The sequence below is a fragment of the Ciona intestinalis genome, chromosome 1, assembly GCF_000224145.3.
Source record: "Ciona intestinalis chromosome 1, KH, whole genome shotgun sequence".
NCBI classification, from domain to species: domain Eukaryota; kingdom Metazoa; phylum Chordata; class Ascidiacea; order Phlebobranchia; family Cionidae; genus Ciona; species Ciona intestinalis.
Genome location: NC_020166.2, coordinates 4,337,338 through 4,356,147, shown reverse-complemented (window position 1 = coordinate 4,356,147; position 18,810 = coordinate 4,337,338). Strand labels below are relative to the sequence as shown.

Here is an 18,810-nt window from a genome sequence, read left to right as displayed (position 1 = left end):
AAAGTTAGTATAGACCAAGTTAGGAAACGGCGCTCGTGTCCGCCATTACGGAGCCCACAGAGCGTTAATCGCCTATACAAATGCATGGTCGGCATGTGTTCATTCAGTTCTTGTAAGCGATACGAATCTAGAAAACACGTATAGCGGTTGTTTTAACATTTAAAATATAATTTCCAATATAAATTTTGTTATATAATATTAAATCTAGGAATTAATGTGGAGTAAATTAATATTTTGACTGGTTTTCGGCGTACAGTGTGGTTTAACAGGGTACTTTACGTTGGCGATTAAGACTAGCAGCAATCAGCTTAGTTTGGTAATAGCACCATGAAGTATCAGAACTTTTTTTATAAACTAGATTTAACAATGTTGCGCTAATAAAACTCAATGTTGATACGCGCATAAACCAATAACCATGCAAAATAATGCGGTTAGCGAGTTATCATACGCCGAGTTAATGCGGACTGAAACTCGCATTACCTTTTTACCATACGAAAAGGGTATAAATATACAAGGGTCAGCAACCTTGGTGCTAGTGAAGAGTCCCCCCCACCTTATTTGCTAACCACTAACCCCCTAACCAAAAACACCTAACCTAAAAACCTAGGGGTTAGGAGTTAGTGGTTAGCAATAAGGTGGGGGGAGGGGTAGATTCTTTACTAGCACTGCAGCCTTTTTCAAATCACTGGCCAAAATTTTTGCAATAAAAGCTAAAAGGTGCATTGAATACAGCACAATGTTCCTAATTTTACGTTGTGACAGCACAATGTTCCTAATTTTACGTTGTTGACAATTTTATCAAAAATTAATTTCACAAAATTAACTTTATAACTTATCAATCACATAATCACATAAGTTTTGAGGCGAGTTCCCGACTGAAGGTTGTGTGTTGCTGACTCCTGTGTCCTGATCTTTAATATTTGGCACTATTTGTTTGGATAATTAAAAACCTAACAATTAAACTTAAATTTTAACTATATAACTTCTTTTTAAGTGAATATAAAATATCATGCAAAAAATAGAAAAAGTTACAGAAGTCAAGCAAGCACCTGTTCTTTGTAAAATTGGAACCAATGATTCAGCAAGTGTTACTTTGAAGCATAGTGATGAGCTTGAATCAACAGCATTAAATATTTCAAAGGATCCACTCCCAACAATAAAACAAGAAAATGAGAAGAAAACATCATTTGATGACAAATCAGATTCCCGTCTTAGGAAATGGAAGAAAAGAATGAGATTTCAACCAAAGAACATCACAACAGTGGAAGGCAAGCTATTTATATTATTAAATATGGAACATCTTTTTAAAAGTCAAATGAATTTTTCACTAAAATTTGTATTTTTAATGATTTAAATAACAATACTTTGCACAAGACACTGATCATCATATTTGCCCCATTTAACAGTATTAAATTACGGGATAATTGGGCATAAAGTAACCATATAGACACTTTTTTATAGAACAGTCAATTTTATATATATGCATAGTCAAGTAGGGTAAAAAAATTCACAAACTTTTGGTTTTACTTGAGACTATGCGCAGAAGTGGGTACACAATTTCCGCTAGGGGCGGTAATTACATAATTGCGGATGATTTATAAAATGTGTAAATTGTGTGCAGTTTGCTTCATAATGGATTTATAATAATATGCAATAATCAATATACCAAGTTCCGCAGTGGGCATTCTCCTAGCCTGCCTCGCCAAGTTAGATGCATCCGGCTGTTAATACTCTTTTATGTATCAACTTTCGAATGAAATGAAATCGTAATTTATTGCTCTTATATTACAGCTGTGCTCTCTTGTTTATTTATTCATGTTTTTCAGAGGTTCAGCATGACTACTATAAGAAGTTACTTGCCAATAGTGATGTTACTGAAGTAGAGTTGCCAAGAGGTAAATATTGTTAACACGATGAATAATAAGCAGCCTACGGTTAATAAGATAACTATAGCAGCCTACTACCATGGTCCATGGGTAAGCTATTTAAGATGAAAAGTTGCCCCAACCAGAAAAAGGGGTGACATTGAATGTCTAAGTACCCTAGTTTTATGCCTAATTACTTTTTAGCTTGCTGATACAATTACAAACCAGCAGAGGCAGAGTATAGGCTACTAGGCCATAAGGTAAGCGTAGTAATAAAGCATTCGCTATGTTACAAATTACAATTAGGGATGCACCGAATCGAACCTGGTCGTATCATTGGATCAAGTATCAACATATTTGCGTTCGGATCATGTTGAGTATCATAGTTACCTGGCAGCAGCTACCATTCATGTTATAACCAGTGTAGTACTAGTAGGGTTGTGTATCTGCTAGGTAATATAATTTGAATCTGGGTAATATAGTTTTGTCCAATACCTTGTTACAATTTAAGCTAGTGGTTTGCAGATGTGGTAGGAGGAGGATTCTGCACTGTTATCCTGTATTCAAACCATTAACCAATCAGTTATCTCTATGTTTGCCAGATAGCAGTGTGACTGCACTAGCATTGTCAGTTTGTCATCCCTGCATTTTAATAAAAAATAAAAGTGTTAAGCTTATGAGTGCTACAACTACCTTCACCTAATTTGGAAAAATATTTTGTAGTAATATCTGTACTGCAGCATGCCAATGCTGCTGCAAATGAAATTCAATCAATGATGTCAGCGATAAAACAGCATTCAGGAAATAAAACCGCACTGCAGGCAAGGAACATGCCATTCATATAATCCTATTCCAATAAATTGTTCAAACTTAAGTTTATTTGAAAAATATTTGTTCACATTCATTAATGTTAGATAATTTGATGATACTTAATAGTTTCTTTGGTTTAATCATTATTGTTTTTGGTAATATGAATTGTAATTTGTAACTTTTTAGTTTATTTTGCAATGAATTGTAATTGTATTAAAATTACTATTAAATGTAAAGTAAATCAATGTATCAATACAGGCGTTTAATTTAGTTGCGCTTTTTATGCTAGATAAACTTGTTGGGTACAGTGTTTGGGTTTCAAATTTCATTTAAATTTTACCTTTAACATAAGCATTATATTTTATAAAGATTCTTCCACGACATATGAGACGAAGATCAGCTGCTCATAATGTGAAGAGACTTCCAAGAAGACTGAGAGAACTTGCTCAGCAACAAGGTGCACAAAATGGAGAAGTAGGTTGTTCTCAGACATGCCCAAGATTTATTTTTTGCGTATATTTTTGAAATTGGTGCTTCGCCATTATTCAATTGGGTTTGTAGTTCACAAGAAGTAAACATTACGTAAATAAATTTATTTATATCAAACCTGAGATATTTATTTCCACATTGGGTTCGGCAATGTTTAGCCTTATTTTACTACTATCTCTGTATATCCTTTGCCGGATGATATACAGAATTGAATATATCGTTCTTTTTTCACATTATTTACTCTTTTTGCGTTCAACTTACCATATCTGTGTTTTGTAATTACAGAACACTAAAGTATGTCGTAAAAAAAGAAGAAGAAATATTAATTTACAAAATGAATATAGCAAGCGAGCAGGTAATCAAACTTGATTGACTGAATATTTACCCATATACCATACGCAATAAGAGGGTTTACAAGTGTTTTCTTCCAGGAAAAAGTGGTTGGTTAGAAACTCACATGTGGCATGCAAAAAGATTTCACATGACGGACACGAATGATCCACTTTACAGCGCATGGGGACATCGTGTGGCCATACATCCCAATGATAAAAGTTTCCGCGCATGTTATCGAGCCACAGCAAATCATTGTTTGTTGCAGGTGAGCTTTGTTACAAAAAATGAAAGCACCAACAGTTATTCTGTATTCTTATTCGTGCTTAAATAGAACAGATAAATAACAGACCCAACAAAAAAACGCTTGTACAATCCTAGTTAAAAATCAAATGTGTTAAATTGACAAACATTAGTTTGTCTGTGACATTATTAACATTTTAGCGCTGATTGTCAGGTTGTCATCATATTCGCAATTAACATAAAATATATTAAAAAAGTATAAGAACTCCTCGCTTAGAGCCTGCCTTATATATTTATATATAACATACATAATATAATATATATACATTTATTTTTTCAGGATATCTCTTTCTACAAATGCATTCAAATATCATGTGACCTTGATAAACAAGAGGAGATTTTTTGCATCATAGAATCACTCATGGCTGTGAACAGTAATATACCAGTCAAGGTTAAAAGTGGAGAATGTGAGCATCATATACTTATTTATGATAAAAGATCAGAACCACCCCAACTAATTGGACCTGCTTCCATCATGTATCAGCAACAGGGTAAAGGTGAATATTTTATATTTTACACAACAACAGGATTAGTTGGAATACAAATGATTTTGTAATAATTCGTAATAACTTATTCCTCACAAGCAACATCATAGTACGATGGTTATGTGTAGTAAAATAACATTATCTAATCTAACATTGGACAACATACATTATGGTGTATTTAATTTTCTGATGTGTTAATTAGGAAAAAAGATTATGTTAACACTTACCTTCTTAGTAAAAGGTTGAGTCACGAAAAATCTTTACTGTCAAAGAAAAAGACTGCAAGCTAAAAATGTAGAAGCAGAACAGATAAAACTAAAATTTCATTTGTTTTGCAGAGCAAATAATTTGGTTGAGAATTCATCCAACTTTGTTAGAGAAAACCAACGATTTAATTTCTTATTTAGTTGGTAACAGGAGTTCCATAAGCATAACGTAAGTACCTGTACAGTAACTTAATATCACATAAAGCAATATCTTTCTTTTTTTGAAGTGACATCTCGAGTGAATTGCTTCGTTTTCGATTATCTGGCCCAAAATCAAGCGTTACTCTACTTTCTGTGTTGCGACCTTTTAATACAAAGGAATTTCATGATGAAGTTTCAGGTTAGAAGTGGTTTTGATAGTTCAAAAATCTTTATATCAACATTGTTTCATTACATTAGATTCCATTGCTTCACCATCTACACAATCTGTTGTTAACAAATGGATTGTGGAACATTTGGAAAAAGTTGCTTTGCAGAATTATAGTTTTGTTACCATGATGACAGGTACTGCTTAAATTAATCTTGGTTATAGCTGAATTAGTTTAAAAAAATGCATGCATAATAAAAACTATTGAAAAATTGAGTACAAAAGTTCAACATAAATAAATGAATGCAGGTTATTTAGCCTTATGTGTCACTAGTGTCAGGGTAACTACGGACTCCATATACATGGGGTTTGCGGTTTCTATTTTATACAACTCGTGTTCGCTTGCAATTTGCCAATACTAACTTTGAAGTTTTTTTTCTTCTTTTTTTAAAGTTTATAGCTAAAAAAGTTTGACAACTCTTTAAGGCTTGGAGCAACTGCAGTACAATGTCTTGCACAAGAACATGTGGACACTGCTGAGCCTCGAGTTCATATCCTTTGGTCAGAGGCATACGCACCAACCATTGTGCCCTGGCACCAATTATATCCAAATGATAACAAAAATCCCAAAAAATTAGATTTTTTTTACCTTGTAATTATTATTGTACACAGCTTGTCACAAGCAACAGTTTCACAAAGCTGACAAATATAAGAGTGGTGGAGTGGAGGAAAGTCAAATCATTCCTCTTATTGTGAATGATCCTAGACTTACTTTGCCAATACAGAAGACTCCGGCCAAGCTAAAAGATTTATTATCAGGTGGTTGAGATTTGCTGCCTACTCAAAATATGTTTACTATTATTATTTTAATAATAGCATGGTAGATACTAGATAGTATAGAAACTGTGGTGTATATGAATTTACGCTGTGTAGCATCAAAATCATAGAAAGGGTTTGTTACATTCATCCAAATATTTTGTAACTTAGACTAATGTAAATTTAAAAGGCAGTGAAAGGTTGTGAGTATTCAATATTTGTCACTAAAAGTGTTACGCAAATAATGTAGTTTGTTTGTAGGTTGTATGGTTTGCATCACACACTGATAAATTATATTTATGCTTAAGCCCAACTGAAAAACAAGTTTTATATTGAATACATTTATTTAAGATACTGCAGATTGTGTTTCCACTACTGACGTGGTGTTGAATGATAAAAGCAGTGTCACATCAAGTCCATTGTGGAATTCTGATGCAAGAAATGATGTAAGCTTTCATTTTGATATATTTGAAATGATAGATAATGTTAGAACAATATTCAACAATATAACATATTTACTGATATTATTCAGCAGATACATGCATGCAAAACTTAAGAAACGAATTTGTACTAGTACTTTTGCATTTTAATAATTTGTATTGTTCTAAATTGATTGTTTCAGCAAGATGATATGTCCTTTTAACATACGAGTGTATAGTATTACTATTGACAAAAGATTCAAAATCATAATACTCCACTTGTTTCAATACTGCTATTTTACTGCGGTATTTTAATCAATTAACCAAACTCTACATGACGTAGATTTCAAACCGGAGACTTTCAGATAATGTTGTCAGTACAAGGAAGAATGAAACAAAATTTGAATTGAGTGAAGATGCAAAGAAATCATTAAAATCAATTTCTCAACCAATTCCAGTTATTTTAATCAGAAGATCTGGTTTCAAGAAACCAAAACAGCCCCCAACCAAAAGTAATTAACAAGTTTAGAATTTGAAATTAGTATTACAGTTTACAAAGTTTTAGTTAATCACCACATACATTGATTTAGTTCTTGGTTAATTTGTTTCAAAACAGCATTATTCTGTTGATGTTAAAATTCCTAATTAAAAAATATTTACTAATGTCATAAAGACAATTCACAGTACAAGCTAAAGTTTTCTATTTAAAAAGTTTGTTTAGTACTACGCTATTATTTATTCCAATTAACTAATGAATTGTTTTAAAACCCTTAGGTATTACTGAAGATGTGAAAAATACTCAATCTAGTGAAGAAACTTATTTTGCACAAGGCTGGGATCTTATTATTCCAGCAAAATGGGCAACAGCATTTTGGATTCCATTGGTGTATAATCAAGCTAGAGTTGGTGGAATACGTGAGCAATCACGCACACACTTGGTAAATATTATCATTCCGATTCATTATACAAAGTAGTTAAGAAATTTAGAGCTGGCTTGCAATGCAAGTTAGAAGTTATGAATATTTCTGTTCTATTGTGACCAATTCTTAGTTGTGTATGGCAACTGTTAGACATTCGTTTCAGTAAAAATAAGTTTTTACAACATATGTTTAGGAATATCAATATTGCAAAAGAAAGTTTAAGCAGTTTGGGCATTAGTTTAAATTCTTAACCCATTTTTTGCATTAAAAAAAAATAACTAAAATTAGTTTAAGAATATTACCATTTATTTGAGTTTTGTTGTAATGCAAAGTTTAAAATTATACTTAGTAGATTCATTACAGAATGGTAATAATCTTTTTTTGAACAAAGGAATGCAAGCGGCCGTTTTTCCCACGAGATTATCCGGATTGTGAAAGTGGTCGATTGTTTTGGGAAGCGACAATGAAAAGGAAGCAGACGGTTTATTTCAGGTTAAATTTAATATTTTAATATATACATACGAGATATGATGCATGCAATGTTTGCGCTTTTTAATTCTGAGTTAAAGGAGCATACCATTACCAATACAAATTTTGATTGCAATCAAAAATGGGATGTGAGAAGTTTTGTGAAAAAAAATCGCTGCAGAAGAAAATTGGTGTTGGTCATTGCTTGGAATTTTCCATGAAAAAAAATATTACTCAACTTTGACCGTTTCTTGTTTCTAAACTATTAAAAGATAATTCTTTTTATCAAATTTGTTATTATAATGCTTCTTCCTTAAAGATATATAAAAAATAAGAAGATATGCACCTTTAGGGTCATCACAAAGGCTTGAATAACATTCCTACAATTAAACCAGGAAACCACCAGCCAAGCGACCTAACTACTCTATTCTTGCTACTCCATTTCCATTTGCTCCATGTTGGGAACATCTGTTTGAAAGAAAATCTTGTTTTGAAATCTCACATGCCGATCAAGTTGATGTAAAGGAAAATACTGAGTTGAATGTTCAAAAGAACAAGTTACAAACAAAGGAGTTGAATGTCATTTCGGAGGATACAAGCACAAATATGCCTGATGTTAAACCCAAAACATTTAATTCATTACAAAAAAATAATTCTAACCAGATATCAGGTTTCAAAAGGCAAGCATTGGATAACATTTCATCAACACCTTCGAAAATGTTAAAACATGAAAATCAGAAAGATTTTCCAGTCAATGTGATACATAACACTGAACTGTTAAAAAAAGTGGAACACCTATGTTATGATGATGCTGTATCTGGTGAGTGTATGTATTTACTTTTGTTTAGTTAAAAAAGGGCTTACACATACTTGGCTTGTGTTTATCACAACCATTATGCTATTACAGGGGAACTTGACATTTTGTGCAATGAAAACACATTTGGTCTTATTTGCGTTCAAATTTCCATGATCAACAAAGGATGTCCTGTGGAATGTAGCTCAATATGCGTTCCTAATACTGATGATATAATAAAGCTGGAAGCACAGTATAAGGATCTGCATGGGAAAGGTTTGGCAAATTGCTCTGGTCCGTATGAAGCAACTCACATGGATCCAATTAAGATGGAAAAGTAAATATTTTCTGTTAACTTTTTTATTTATTAATCTAAAATGTTATGTCAAACCAGAGGTTTCTTTACAAATACCAAGTATTCCCACAAGGCCATTTATTAGTGGTTCACCCGCAAACCTCTAACTAGTGGGCCATTAAGAAACCAAAGTAAATTGTTCAAAATCTAGGTTAGTTTATTGATTAGGCGCAGAAACGACTTATCTGGGACAAACCATGAGAAGTTGAGAAACAAGGTTTTAATCAATATTTGACTTATCTACTACTAAGCCTGTTGAATATTTTTTAAATCCGCGATTTATCTTGCAGAAAAAGAGCAACAGATTCGAAAATTCCACATCCAACCAAGAATATTCATGAGAAAAAAACTGAGAAACCGATTTCATTTCCTGTTTATCCATCACGGACAATATGTGGTTTCGTGACTTCAGGAGATTACTTGTTTTGCAGTGGGGGAGGGGGTGGTGTGGGGTTTGTCACCCTCAAACATCTGGTTCAAGTTTATCGTGAACAAGTAAAGAACGATTGGTTAAAATTGTTTGTCCGCGAGGTATTACACAACCGTGGAGCTCTACTGTTGCTTAGAAATCCAGATTCAAATCAATATCGTTTTGCAGTAATTGAAATATATTCTTCAGAATAACACGGCATTTAAACAACATACAAAAGCAATATTTGATTTATATTAAAACTATTTTTTCTTGGATGACTTGGATTTTCGCTGTCCACTTCCTGAACCTCGTGAAGGAGCACGTTTCGCCGTTTCAGATGATTTTGGTTGAAGTAACTTAAATTAAAATAAACAAATTCGACTAAACTTTATTTGTGATTTATATTCAAACACAAAAAGTAGAATAATATATTGATTTAGTTCTACAGGTGCAGTTAGTGTAAACACAGTTGTTATACCAGCCTTGAATGTTGTATCCCAATAGTTGGAAGACTTTAAATTAGTATAAAACAACCGTCGCTACAACACGTGTGTCCATACACCTCGTGCCAGCTCAAGAGTTACCATGTATGTTACTTTGTGGGTGATTATGTTATTTGGAATTTTATTATGCACGACTAATAATTTTGACGGACAATTAGTGACCACTGGGTTGTAGTAATTGCCGTTAAGTGTCTTACTATAGAACACATATGCCTTGCCACGTCATTAAAAAACAATTACCGTTTCTTCTTGTTTCTTTTCTTCAACAGTTGGAAGAGAAACTCCTGGTTTTTCTTCCGTAGATTCTTTCTTTTCCATGTCCATCATCTGCAGCTATAATTTATTTAATGCAAACCAATAAGATTATCTTAAATATAAAAGGTCCAAATGCAATGGTTTTATTGCATGGATATATTGTAACCTTTTTCTCCAATGCTCTAATCCTTTCATTTGCTTCATTAAGTTCTTGATTAAGATCATTCACTTTTTCCTCTGCTCCTTGTGCGCGTTGTTCCGTTTCTCTGAATGTAGTCAATATTTATATTTGTAAACATATTCCATGTTAAAATTAAATCACTCGTTGATACAAATTTTGTATAGAATGAATAATTTCAGGTATCGGTGCTAAACTTTATAATAATTCTTGCTTACAGTAACTGCATCTGAACTTCATCCATTTTGGCGATGGCATCATATGCAGATTGCGTCAAACTTGATGATGGAGGAGTCAAAATGTTGCTCACACTTTCACCAAGAGGAATATCTTCAAGCAATGATGAAGTTCCAACATTTTCATCGGAACCTATCACCTCCATTCTTGTTGGAAGTAAACCTTGTATAATTTATGTTAAAAGTTTAATTCTGGTTAAAAAAACTAAAAACTCTTACTTGGTTCAGATTCGTTTTCTTCAACTTTATCTTGAGAATTCTAACAATGAAAGAAATAAGGTAATACAAGATAATTATAATAAATTCTGCAAGTCTGACCCTGATGTGGTGCTCAAGGAGTTAAATGATTTTTGTTTAAAGAAAAACTTTTCGCTGTATAACAAAAGATATATATTTTGCCTAAAATGGTATTGTAAGTCACTTATTCTATTATAATATTTAACATGGTTATCAGTTAATAGGATTCAGTCAACATATGTAATAGTAAAACTTCTAAAAGACCTGAATAATTTTTAATGACAATAAAAGATTGGCCATGCAATTTATTTTAGGCAAAGGCGAAATGTATATCTTTTATTATACAATAGGTTGGACCTGATTTCTGTCTGTTACGCTTTGGTAGCACCAATTCTTTACTGTATTTTTTACACAAGAATTAGTCAACTCTATGAGCCCTAGATCTTTGCTGTAATACAAGATAAGAATATAATAAACAAACTACTGTTTCCACAAGCAAAACAAACAAGGTTGTTTTTATAATTCCACCTTTTCTGGTTCAACTACTTTCACCGTTTCTTCCTCTTTAATCATCGTTTCTACAGCAGGTGATTTTGTTTCCTCTTTTTTCACTTCCTTTTTCTCTTGGACTGTTGGAATTCTTTTTAGATTAGTTTTCTGAAACATTAATGTAGATTTAGATTATTATAATATATATATAAAACTCTGAAATCAGAAATATATAAACCTTTGGTTGAGTGATCGGACTGCTGGCTTGAGTTTTTGGAGGACTTTCTTCAGTCGTGCTTTTTCCTTCCTCTGATGGAACAAGTCTGCTCACAACTTCCTTGGACAAAAGTTTTGTCGGCTCCTCTAATACTGAGTTAAGGAGAATTTCGCAAGTATGGATCCATTCGTTTGCTTCCCTCTGTATATATAACTTAGACAGTTTGTGAACAAAATCATCAAAGATTAGAAATTTCTTTATCAATTTAAAGCAACTAGCTTTATTAAAATACCAAACAACTCTAAGCAAAAAAAACTTGACTATAGCTTCCACCTTAAATCGAGTAAAATCTCGGTATTCGTGATCAGCATCTTCATCTCCAACATCTTTCTTCTCCTGCATCTTGTTGAGGACAATTGCATTGCAACATCTGATCAAAAAGAATTGGATTATGTTTGTTATAAAAAGAGTAACTATGTGTTATGCATTGAGAAATGTGTGAAAATATTTTTTTTGTGAATTAAGCTTTATATCTTGAACTTACTGGCACACATATTCCGTGAACATACTGATGTGTTCACTTATTTCTTTTGCTTTTTTAATCAGGTCTTCTAATGTTGAAAATGCTTGAAGACTCATCTCTGATGGCATGTTTGCTGATCTATTATCAAGATTAGGAGCAAGATGGAGAAGCATTTGTGCCATCCAGTGGACAAGTTTTGTGTGGATGGTGGATGCCTGGTGCAACAATTTAAATGATAAAAACATTTTTATTAACAATAACAATATTTTTGTTATTTATATTTTTACTTCTATTATAATATTTACCATGGTCATCACCCAACACAAAACAATCAATCTATGTAATAGTAAAACCTCATAAAGACCTGAAAAATTCTCTGTGATCGTTTTGTCTTTATAACTCATTCAATAAAATGATACAAAAATAATTGATTTCTATTTTGCTTGAACTTATAAGAATGAATGCCAGACAATAGAGAATATTTTAAACCTGAGCGACCAACTTCCCATCTTCCGCTTCAATCCTGTTCATTGTCTTCTTCATCCAATCTTCAACATCCTTCATCATCTCTCTCATTTCGATCCTAGATGCAATTCAAGAAACCAATGCAAATATTTCATTTTACTTGGGTATATCAATAGAGCTTGGCAGGGATTTCAACTCAAGTATTTGCAGAAATTTATTAAAGTGATATATTAAATATTTATTAAAAATGAATAAATGACGGCAAATTTTTTTTTCTACTTGGTATGTGGAACTCCATTCAACTTGTCTTCATCTCTCTGTTGTTTACCAACATATTGGATTGTAGTTGTAAGTAAAGTGCTGTATTCAAACAACTTATCATAAAGTTGCATCCATTCGGTGTCCGTCAATGCTGAGGACAAAGACATTAAGAACCTGATGATACTACACAACCAAATAGTAAAATTCCATGTTAAACCTAATAAAAACACTATTCAAAACTACAAAAAACAAAATATTGGTTGGTAATTGCATAAAGGTTTTGAAAAAAAAATATCTAAGTACGGTGGGTGGTGGCACGTGGCCTGGAAGAGATACTGCCTTATAATGCACATTTAATGTTTGAAATTAGAAGGTCCATTGTGAGTAACAAACCCCATTGTTATCCATTGTTGAGCAAATTATTTTAGAAAGAATGTTGTAATATATTGGAGCGAAATATAAAAAAGCAGTTTACATTTAAAAACAGTAAACAGCCTGCACAAAGAATTAAGGGTTCATGGGAAAACTACAAATCAATAATAAATAAATGGAGAGATAATCTTTTGTTGTTCTCTCACTGGCATGAAACCGGACAAAGAATAAAATTTTCAAAGTTAATTTGTGTAATAATAACTTTAAGTGGATAATGAATAAAGCAATATTAAATACCGCGATTTGTATCATCATACTAAGAACTGTGCTAGACTTACGTTGAGCTCCATGTGACATCATGATAAGTTTGTTACTCCAGTTATCCAAATTATTCTGCAATGCAATTATTCCTTTGGCCACTCCTGCATGTAACATGAGCATATTCAGTATAAGAACTGGTTCATGTTAGAAATCAAAATTTACCGTTTTCTCCAGATATCCGGATCTCGAGTTGCTTTACCAAATTATGAAACTTTTCATTGAGGTCAATCATTGTTGTAGCAAGAGGAAAACTTTCCCCAGTGTCAGTTCTAAAAACAAAGTTATTCGGAAAGAATCAATAAATGTAACGCTATCCCATATATATATATTTGTGGGTAATTATTTGCCCCTGTGGCGCTGCTAGCATTGTTTGCTGTGTAACTATTTACAGGATTTGAGGCTTGATGCTACTTAAAAGTGGGTATGTGTAATCATAAGTAAGACACTTAATAATAACTGTCACCCAGAAATGTGTATGGAATTGGACACCCATAGTAACTTCTGATGTTGCCCCACAGTGCAAAAATATAAACGCCATTCGTTTTTGAATACTGCAGTCAAACCTTTCTATTTTTATTTCAAAAATAGGAAAATCTTCAAACTTACTTATGGCGTCTGTAAACATGCAATGCAACTTCAGTCCATGCTTCCGACTCTTTGTTCATCTTACTGAGCTGCTCTTTGTTGTTTAAGAGCTGTCCTCCAGCAAATCGTTCTGAATCTTCACCAAGTTTCTTAATCATGAGTAAATATTTCAAAATATGTTAATTTACGGTCTCTGTAAGATAGGGACGAACAGAAGACAGACAGTAGTTACATTGCTTTTTTCTAAAACCAGGAATATTGGCTAAATCCCCTCGTATTTTAAAGACAATGGTTAAATAATTACTAAACCATCAGTAAAGCTATATATCAACCAATTTTTTACAAGACTTTAAAGGAACACAGCGCAAAAATACAGGCTAACACAGCACATTCTTTTGATAAAAAACATTTCATTTATATTACCTCCTCCCATTCTTTCATGGCATCGCTCAGTTTCTCAACAAACTCATTCGGAGGAATTTTCATGAATCGAACATCAGAAGAGCTTGACATGAGTATGGCTGATATAAAGGCATAATTGAATACAAAACAAATAAAATACATCATGAAATAACTCAAATAAAAAGTGTTAAAATATTTTTAAGGAAAAAAAAAGAACCTAAGGAAGAAAACTTACATTCAAACTTTTCCATCCAGGTTTCGATTCCTTCTTTAACTTTCTCAAGTGAAACAACCGAACGTTTATCTGCCCCTTCCAGTGATTGACTGAAACTGAAAATAAAAAGGAAGTTAATAAAGTTGTACAGACATAACTATTTAAAACAATACCATAGACAAACAGCAACTGGTATTATGATAGTATAAACAGATACGTTCCCATTAATTCAGTCAAGAGTAAATAGTTCCTGTTTATAAAAAGTTTTATTTATTATTACATACAGGTGGCAACAAAGCTCTTACTGAAACATTAAGTCTCTCCATTGCTGAACATGTTTTTGCATTTGTGACAAGTTTTCGCTGTCTTGGTCACTTAACAATACAGAGAAATGCCCGGCTAACTTTGACCACGCTTTCTCGCTGACATGGAGTCGTTTTGCAGTACTTAAATGATTTATAGTCATTATCTGAATAAAACATTACAAGCATGTATGGTGACATATATTGAAATTAAGGAGGTGACATATATTGAAACTAAAGTTTCAGGTGACTTAAATAATTCGCTGAAGCAAACAAAGCAGTTTTTCAATGTCAAAGAAATGTTCAATTAAAAAATTGAATTTAGGCTAAAAATATAATGGGGATGCGTTTGTAGTTTAAACTTGGGCACCAATCAGTCCATACCTAGTAAAAGGGAAAGGCTCTAGGTAAAATTGGGAATTTTGAAAAACTTTTCTCTTTAAATAACTGCCCCCCTTCATTTTGTTTCTGGTTGGGCCACTGACAACTTTCATTCTGTAATAAGTTAACACATATGTTTGAACCTTCAGTGATAAACTGTAAGCTACATTGCTCCACATATCTCTCTCTTCTGTCAGAGTTGAAACGTTAGCTTCCAGTCGATGTCTTTGTAGTTCATATAAGTCATGATATTCGTCAACTAAGCTTGCATTGGTTTGCGATTCCTATCAATTAAAAAGAATTTTTAGTCTCATCGGCTGTTGCCTCAAAACAAATACATATTCGCTTACAGATAACAAGCTCAACATTCAGTATAATTAACAATGTTACTGTATGTCTATAAAAACAAAAACTTTAATTTTCTTTAATATTTACAACCTTTAATGCTTGCGCTAAATCAGCTTCAGCTTTGTTTGCATCTTGTGTCACTTGTTCATCATGTTCTCTTACATTTTGCAACTCCCTGAAAACATAACTTAAATGATATATATTCATAAATCATGTATTGTTAAAAATAAATGTAAAGTCGCAATATCAAATAAAGTTCTTTGAATGTGAAATCCTCAGACTCAGATGTTAAAGCTTTTGCATTGTATTAAAAGCTTACATATAAATATAAATTATGAATTAAATTGATAAGCAATATTCAAACATATAAATTTATATATACGTTGTTAAAAATGAAATTGAAGACTTAAATCGTAACAACTCCTCAGTAAGTCTTCTATCAAGTGATCTTTGCGCCATCACCTCAGCGTGTAAACTTTTCATTTGACGAGGTATCTAAAATAAACATAGAACCTATCAATGACAGTTTTTAAAAAAATCATGTACATTTTGAAAATCCTGTCCTTTTTAAACATTTTAATTCCTTAATTGTTCAGAATAGTTGGGAAAATATGTTTAACACAAGTAAGTCATAATAATGTTATACTTGTGATACCACTGGTCAACCAAGAACAGATACTGTGCTACTTAAAACTACAAAAATAACAAGATTTAAAAACTACAAATTAAAAGTACTGTGTGTCATAATAATTAAATAGTATTCTATACTAAAATATTAAAAGCTTACCCTATTCAGTAGATCAGCATATTTATTTCTTAGTTTAGATAGCAGTTGTCCTCTCTCAATGCATTCCACACTTACTTGACGTATAACCTGAACCAAATACAAGTTAACCATTTTAATACAGATATAAAACTAAAGGTTAGATGACACCTCACTGAACACAAGGTCATATATTGTTTGTTCTTTCTTTATAAGTTCAAGTAGGTTGTGTATTTGAGTTGGTCCTTTTACTTCTACAGCTTCATCATCAATCCCACTTTGTTCAAGCATCGCATCCATCGTTCGAAGCAATTGAAGAACCTGTTTGTTTAAAACCAGAATAAAGTTTTAGAAATATTACTTTACAAACTGCATTGATACTTTTTTAATTGAAAACAACAAATTAAAAAGAAAATTCTTAGTTGCTTTATTTTTTGTATACACTTAACGCAAGCTGTTATACTGTCATGAAAGACAGCAACTTTTTAACATAGACTTACATATTTTGGTGAAACAAAAAAATGGTAAACTGTTATTACATTGGGTAGAATATAAAGTGGTTGTAATCACTTTATTAAAATGCCTAATTTTAAACTAAATTTAAACGTCACCTCGAATCGCTTAGTTGGGTTCAAGGATGGAAATATTCGAAGCAATTGATCATGGTCGGTTAGTTTTGTTGTTAATTCCTCATCTATGTATTCCAAACCAAGAACAGCACGAGATTTGATAACATGATATTCCTCGGGTATTATTGAATCGGGAACTGCAAGGGCTGTGTTGCTGTTTATCTGGGTTAAAAAACTTTGGGTTAAAACAAATGCATTAGGTTTTCAAAAATTAGGTTCTGAAAATCCTTGAAAATAAACAAAATGAGAACCTTTTTGGTAACGTGCTAATAACTCAACAAACCAAGAACAATAACAAGTGAAATGTTGATGATATTTAATTAAATAAACAAGATTGTTATCTCGCAGATAAACCAGATAACGGGTGAAATAATGATTAAACTAAAAATTGGTAAATGATAAAATAAAATTAAAATTTAGGCCCTGTTTGGATGGTTTTAATCAGACCAATAAGTTAACGGCATGTTTTAATTTTAACTTAAAAAAATATTCACAACCAACCCATTTTTAATAGATTCAAATTACTATTTCTTAAAAGGTAACCCACATCTTGTGTGCTGTTGGCTGCTTCAAATCTTACTGCACTTTTGTCATTTTTATTCGGATTAGGAGGCTGTGGTTTCTTTTGGCCTGAGACATCGAAGAGAAATGATATATCTCTGGTTCCAACTCCTTTACCCAATGAACGTGGATTGTCAGTAAGATGTTTAAACTGAACTCGTCTGCCCTTATGATGCCACACATTTTGAGGAGGTCCCTTCTTTAATGCCTTTCAGATTAAAAATAATATTTTATACTCAAAAATATATAGGGAATTTTGAATTATTTTCCGAAGTAGAAAATTGAAAGATGTGTTTATCAAAATATAGTAATTGGTGACATTGATAAACTATAACTTACCAACCGTAGCTTTTCAGGTGTTTTAACAGCTTTGATTGGTGAAAGATTTTTTGTAGTTTTGTTGCTTGGTTCACCAGTAGTCTGAGTAAGTGCAAACAACAATTCTTCTGGGATCATTTCGTTTTGAACAGTTGGCTCACCCGTAGATTTATCTGATTATAATTAGTTGAATACTTTAACAAAATCGGTGTTAGTGAAGAGTCCTCCCCCATTTAATTTGCTAACCACTAACCCATAACTATACTAACCCAGTAACCTCTATAACCACTTACCCCCTAACCATCAACCTTTAACACTTTTCACCAGCCTATTCTGCTATGTACCGGAGGATTCTTCACTATTGTCAAGAAATTAAATGTTTAAGTGTTTATTAGTCACCTTGTCCGACATCACAAGTCTGCATTGTAATATCTCGCTCGGCGGGAGGAGTGTTTTCATTGTTCACAGCAACGCTGTTGTCTTCTGCGATGTGTGCCAATTCTGTACTCATACTACGTAGTAAGTTTATGTCAATTAAAGTTAGCGCATGATACACCGTACCTAAGACGAATGTAAATTAAAGCCAGGATTGATTTGCTAGATACAAAGATATTGAATTTAATTGGTAGCGTCGTTATTATCGCTACAACGAAATAAAACCGCTATGGTTACCAAATTCATAGACACAAAATACCTTTATTACACACGCCCACAGAAATAAAAAAGAGTCTTTTTTATTTCTGTTCCCGCGCCAAACATAATCTTTCTATTTCTTTTTGGTACGAGAGTACTACGGTCCAGAGGAAAAGTAAAATTACCCCAATTTAATGTATAAAATCTCCAAACTTAACTTCTTGTTAATCCCGTCATAACTTTTTCCATACAGAACACATTTTTAAAATTGTGTAGGCTGGGTTATTTTTTTTGGACACAATTTGTGTTGTGTTGTTCTACTTGCAGTTATTATAGCTTTGACGCCAAAAAGCCTCACGTAGACACACCAACACAACAAAAAAGAATTTGTATACAGATCGAGTTGCTCAAATGTGATCTAAAAGTACTTCTTAAGTAATAAAAATCTAACATCTAACGAAAAAATGTAAAATCGAATTGATGGAAATAGAAAATATTGGCCGTGCAACTATAATACTCCGAAGTGTTTAGCGTGTGGATTAAGGATTCTGCTTTATGAATATATAAAATATAGTCGGG

The 18,810-nt window shown here is 32.5% G+C and overlaps 2 protein-coding genes across 4 annotated transcripts; one reads left to right on the top strand and one right to left on the bottom strand.

The window, feature by feature from the left end:
• The first annotated feature begins 992 nt into the window (after positions 1 to 992).
• On the top strand, positions 993 to 9,424 carry LOC100175786 (ribonucleases P/MRP protein subunit POP1). 2 transcript variants are annotated; one of them, XM_018812398.1, is made up of 18 exons: positions 993 to 1,268; positions 1,827 to 1,895; positions 2,589 to 2,686; positions 3,045 to 3,149; positions 3,450 to 3,519; positions 3,596 to 3,762; positions 4,078 to 4,294; positions 4,621 to 4,717; positions 4,776 to 4,888; positions 4,948 to 5,052; positions 5,528 to 5,674; positions 6,032 to 6,117; positions 6,434 to 6,602; positions 6,865 to 7,028; positions 7,402 to 7,502; positions 7,874 to 8,298; positions 8,386 to 8,608; positions 8,917 to 9,424. In XM_018812398.1, the coding sequence occupies exons 1-18, from the start codon at positions 1,010 to 1,012 to the stop codon at positions 9,248 to 9,250; spliced, it is 2,949 nt and encodes a 982-aa protein (XP_018667943.1). In that variant the 5' UTR covers positions 993 to 1,009; the 3' UTR covers positions 9,251 to 9,424. The 2 variants fall into 2 exon arrangements, with proteins under 2 accessions (XP_018667943.1, XP_002130374.2); XM_002130338.5 differs by having other exon boundaries at positions 997 to 1,268; positions 6,023 to 6,117.
• On the bottom strand, positions 9,144 to 18,235 carry LOC104265329 (axonemal dynein light chain domain-containing protein 1-like). 2 transcript variants are annotated; one of them, XM_018812387.2, is made up of 26 exons: positions 17,998 to 18,235; positions 17,620 to 17,771; positions 17,267 to 17,488; positions 16,702 to 16,881; positions 16,262 to 16,411; positions 16,115 to 16,201; positions 15,710 to 15,822; positions 15,418 to 15,502; positions 15,123 to 15,263; positions 14,602 to 14,765; positions 14,318 to 14,412; positions 14,104 to 14,201; positions 13,702 to 13,829; positions 13,258 to 13,364; positions 13,113 to 13,196; positions 12,421 to 12,553; positions 12,166 to 12,259; positions 11,698 to 11,891; positions 11,487 to 11,583; positions 11,175 to 11,354; positions 10,976 to 11,104; positions 10,430 to 10,469; positions 10,193 to 10,373; positions 9,963 to 10,062; positions 9,782 to 9,868; positions 9,144 to 9,394 (listed from the first exon to the last, which is right to left on the bottom strand). In XM_018812387.2, the coding sequence occupies exons 1-26, from the start codon at positions 18,107 to 18,109 to the stop codon at positions 9,299 to 9,301; spliced, it is 3,249 nt and encodes a 1,082-aa protein (XP_018667932.1). In that variant the 5' UTR covers positions 18,110 to 18,235; the 3' UTR covers positions 9,144 to 9,298. The 2 variants fall into 2 exon arrangements, with proteins under 2 accessions (XP_018667932.1, XP_009862323.2); XM_009864021.3 differs by having other exon boundaries at positions 9,201 to 9,394; positions 9,782 to 9,874; positions 17,998 to 18,234.
• Between the last annotated feature and the right edge of the window lie 575 nt (positions 18,236 to 18,810).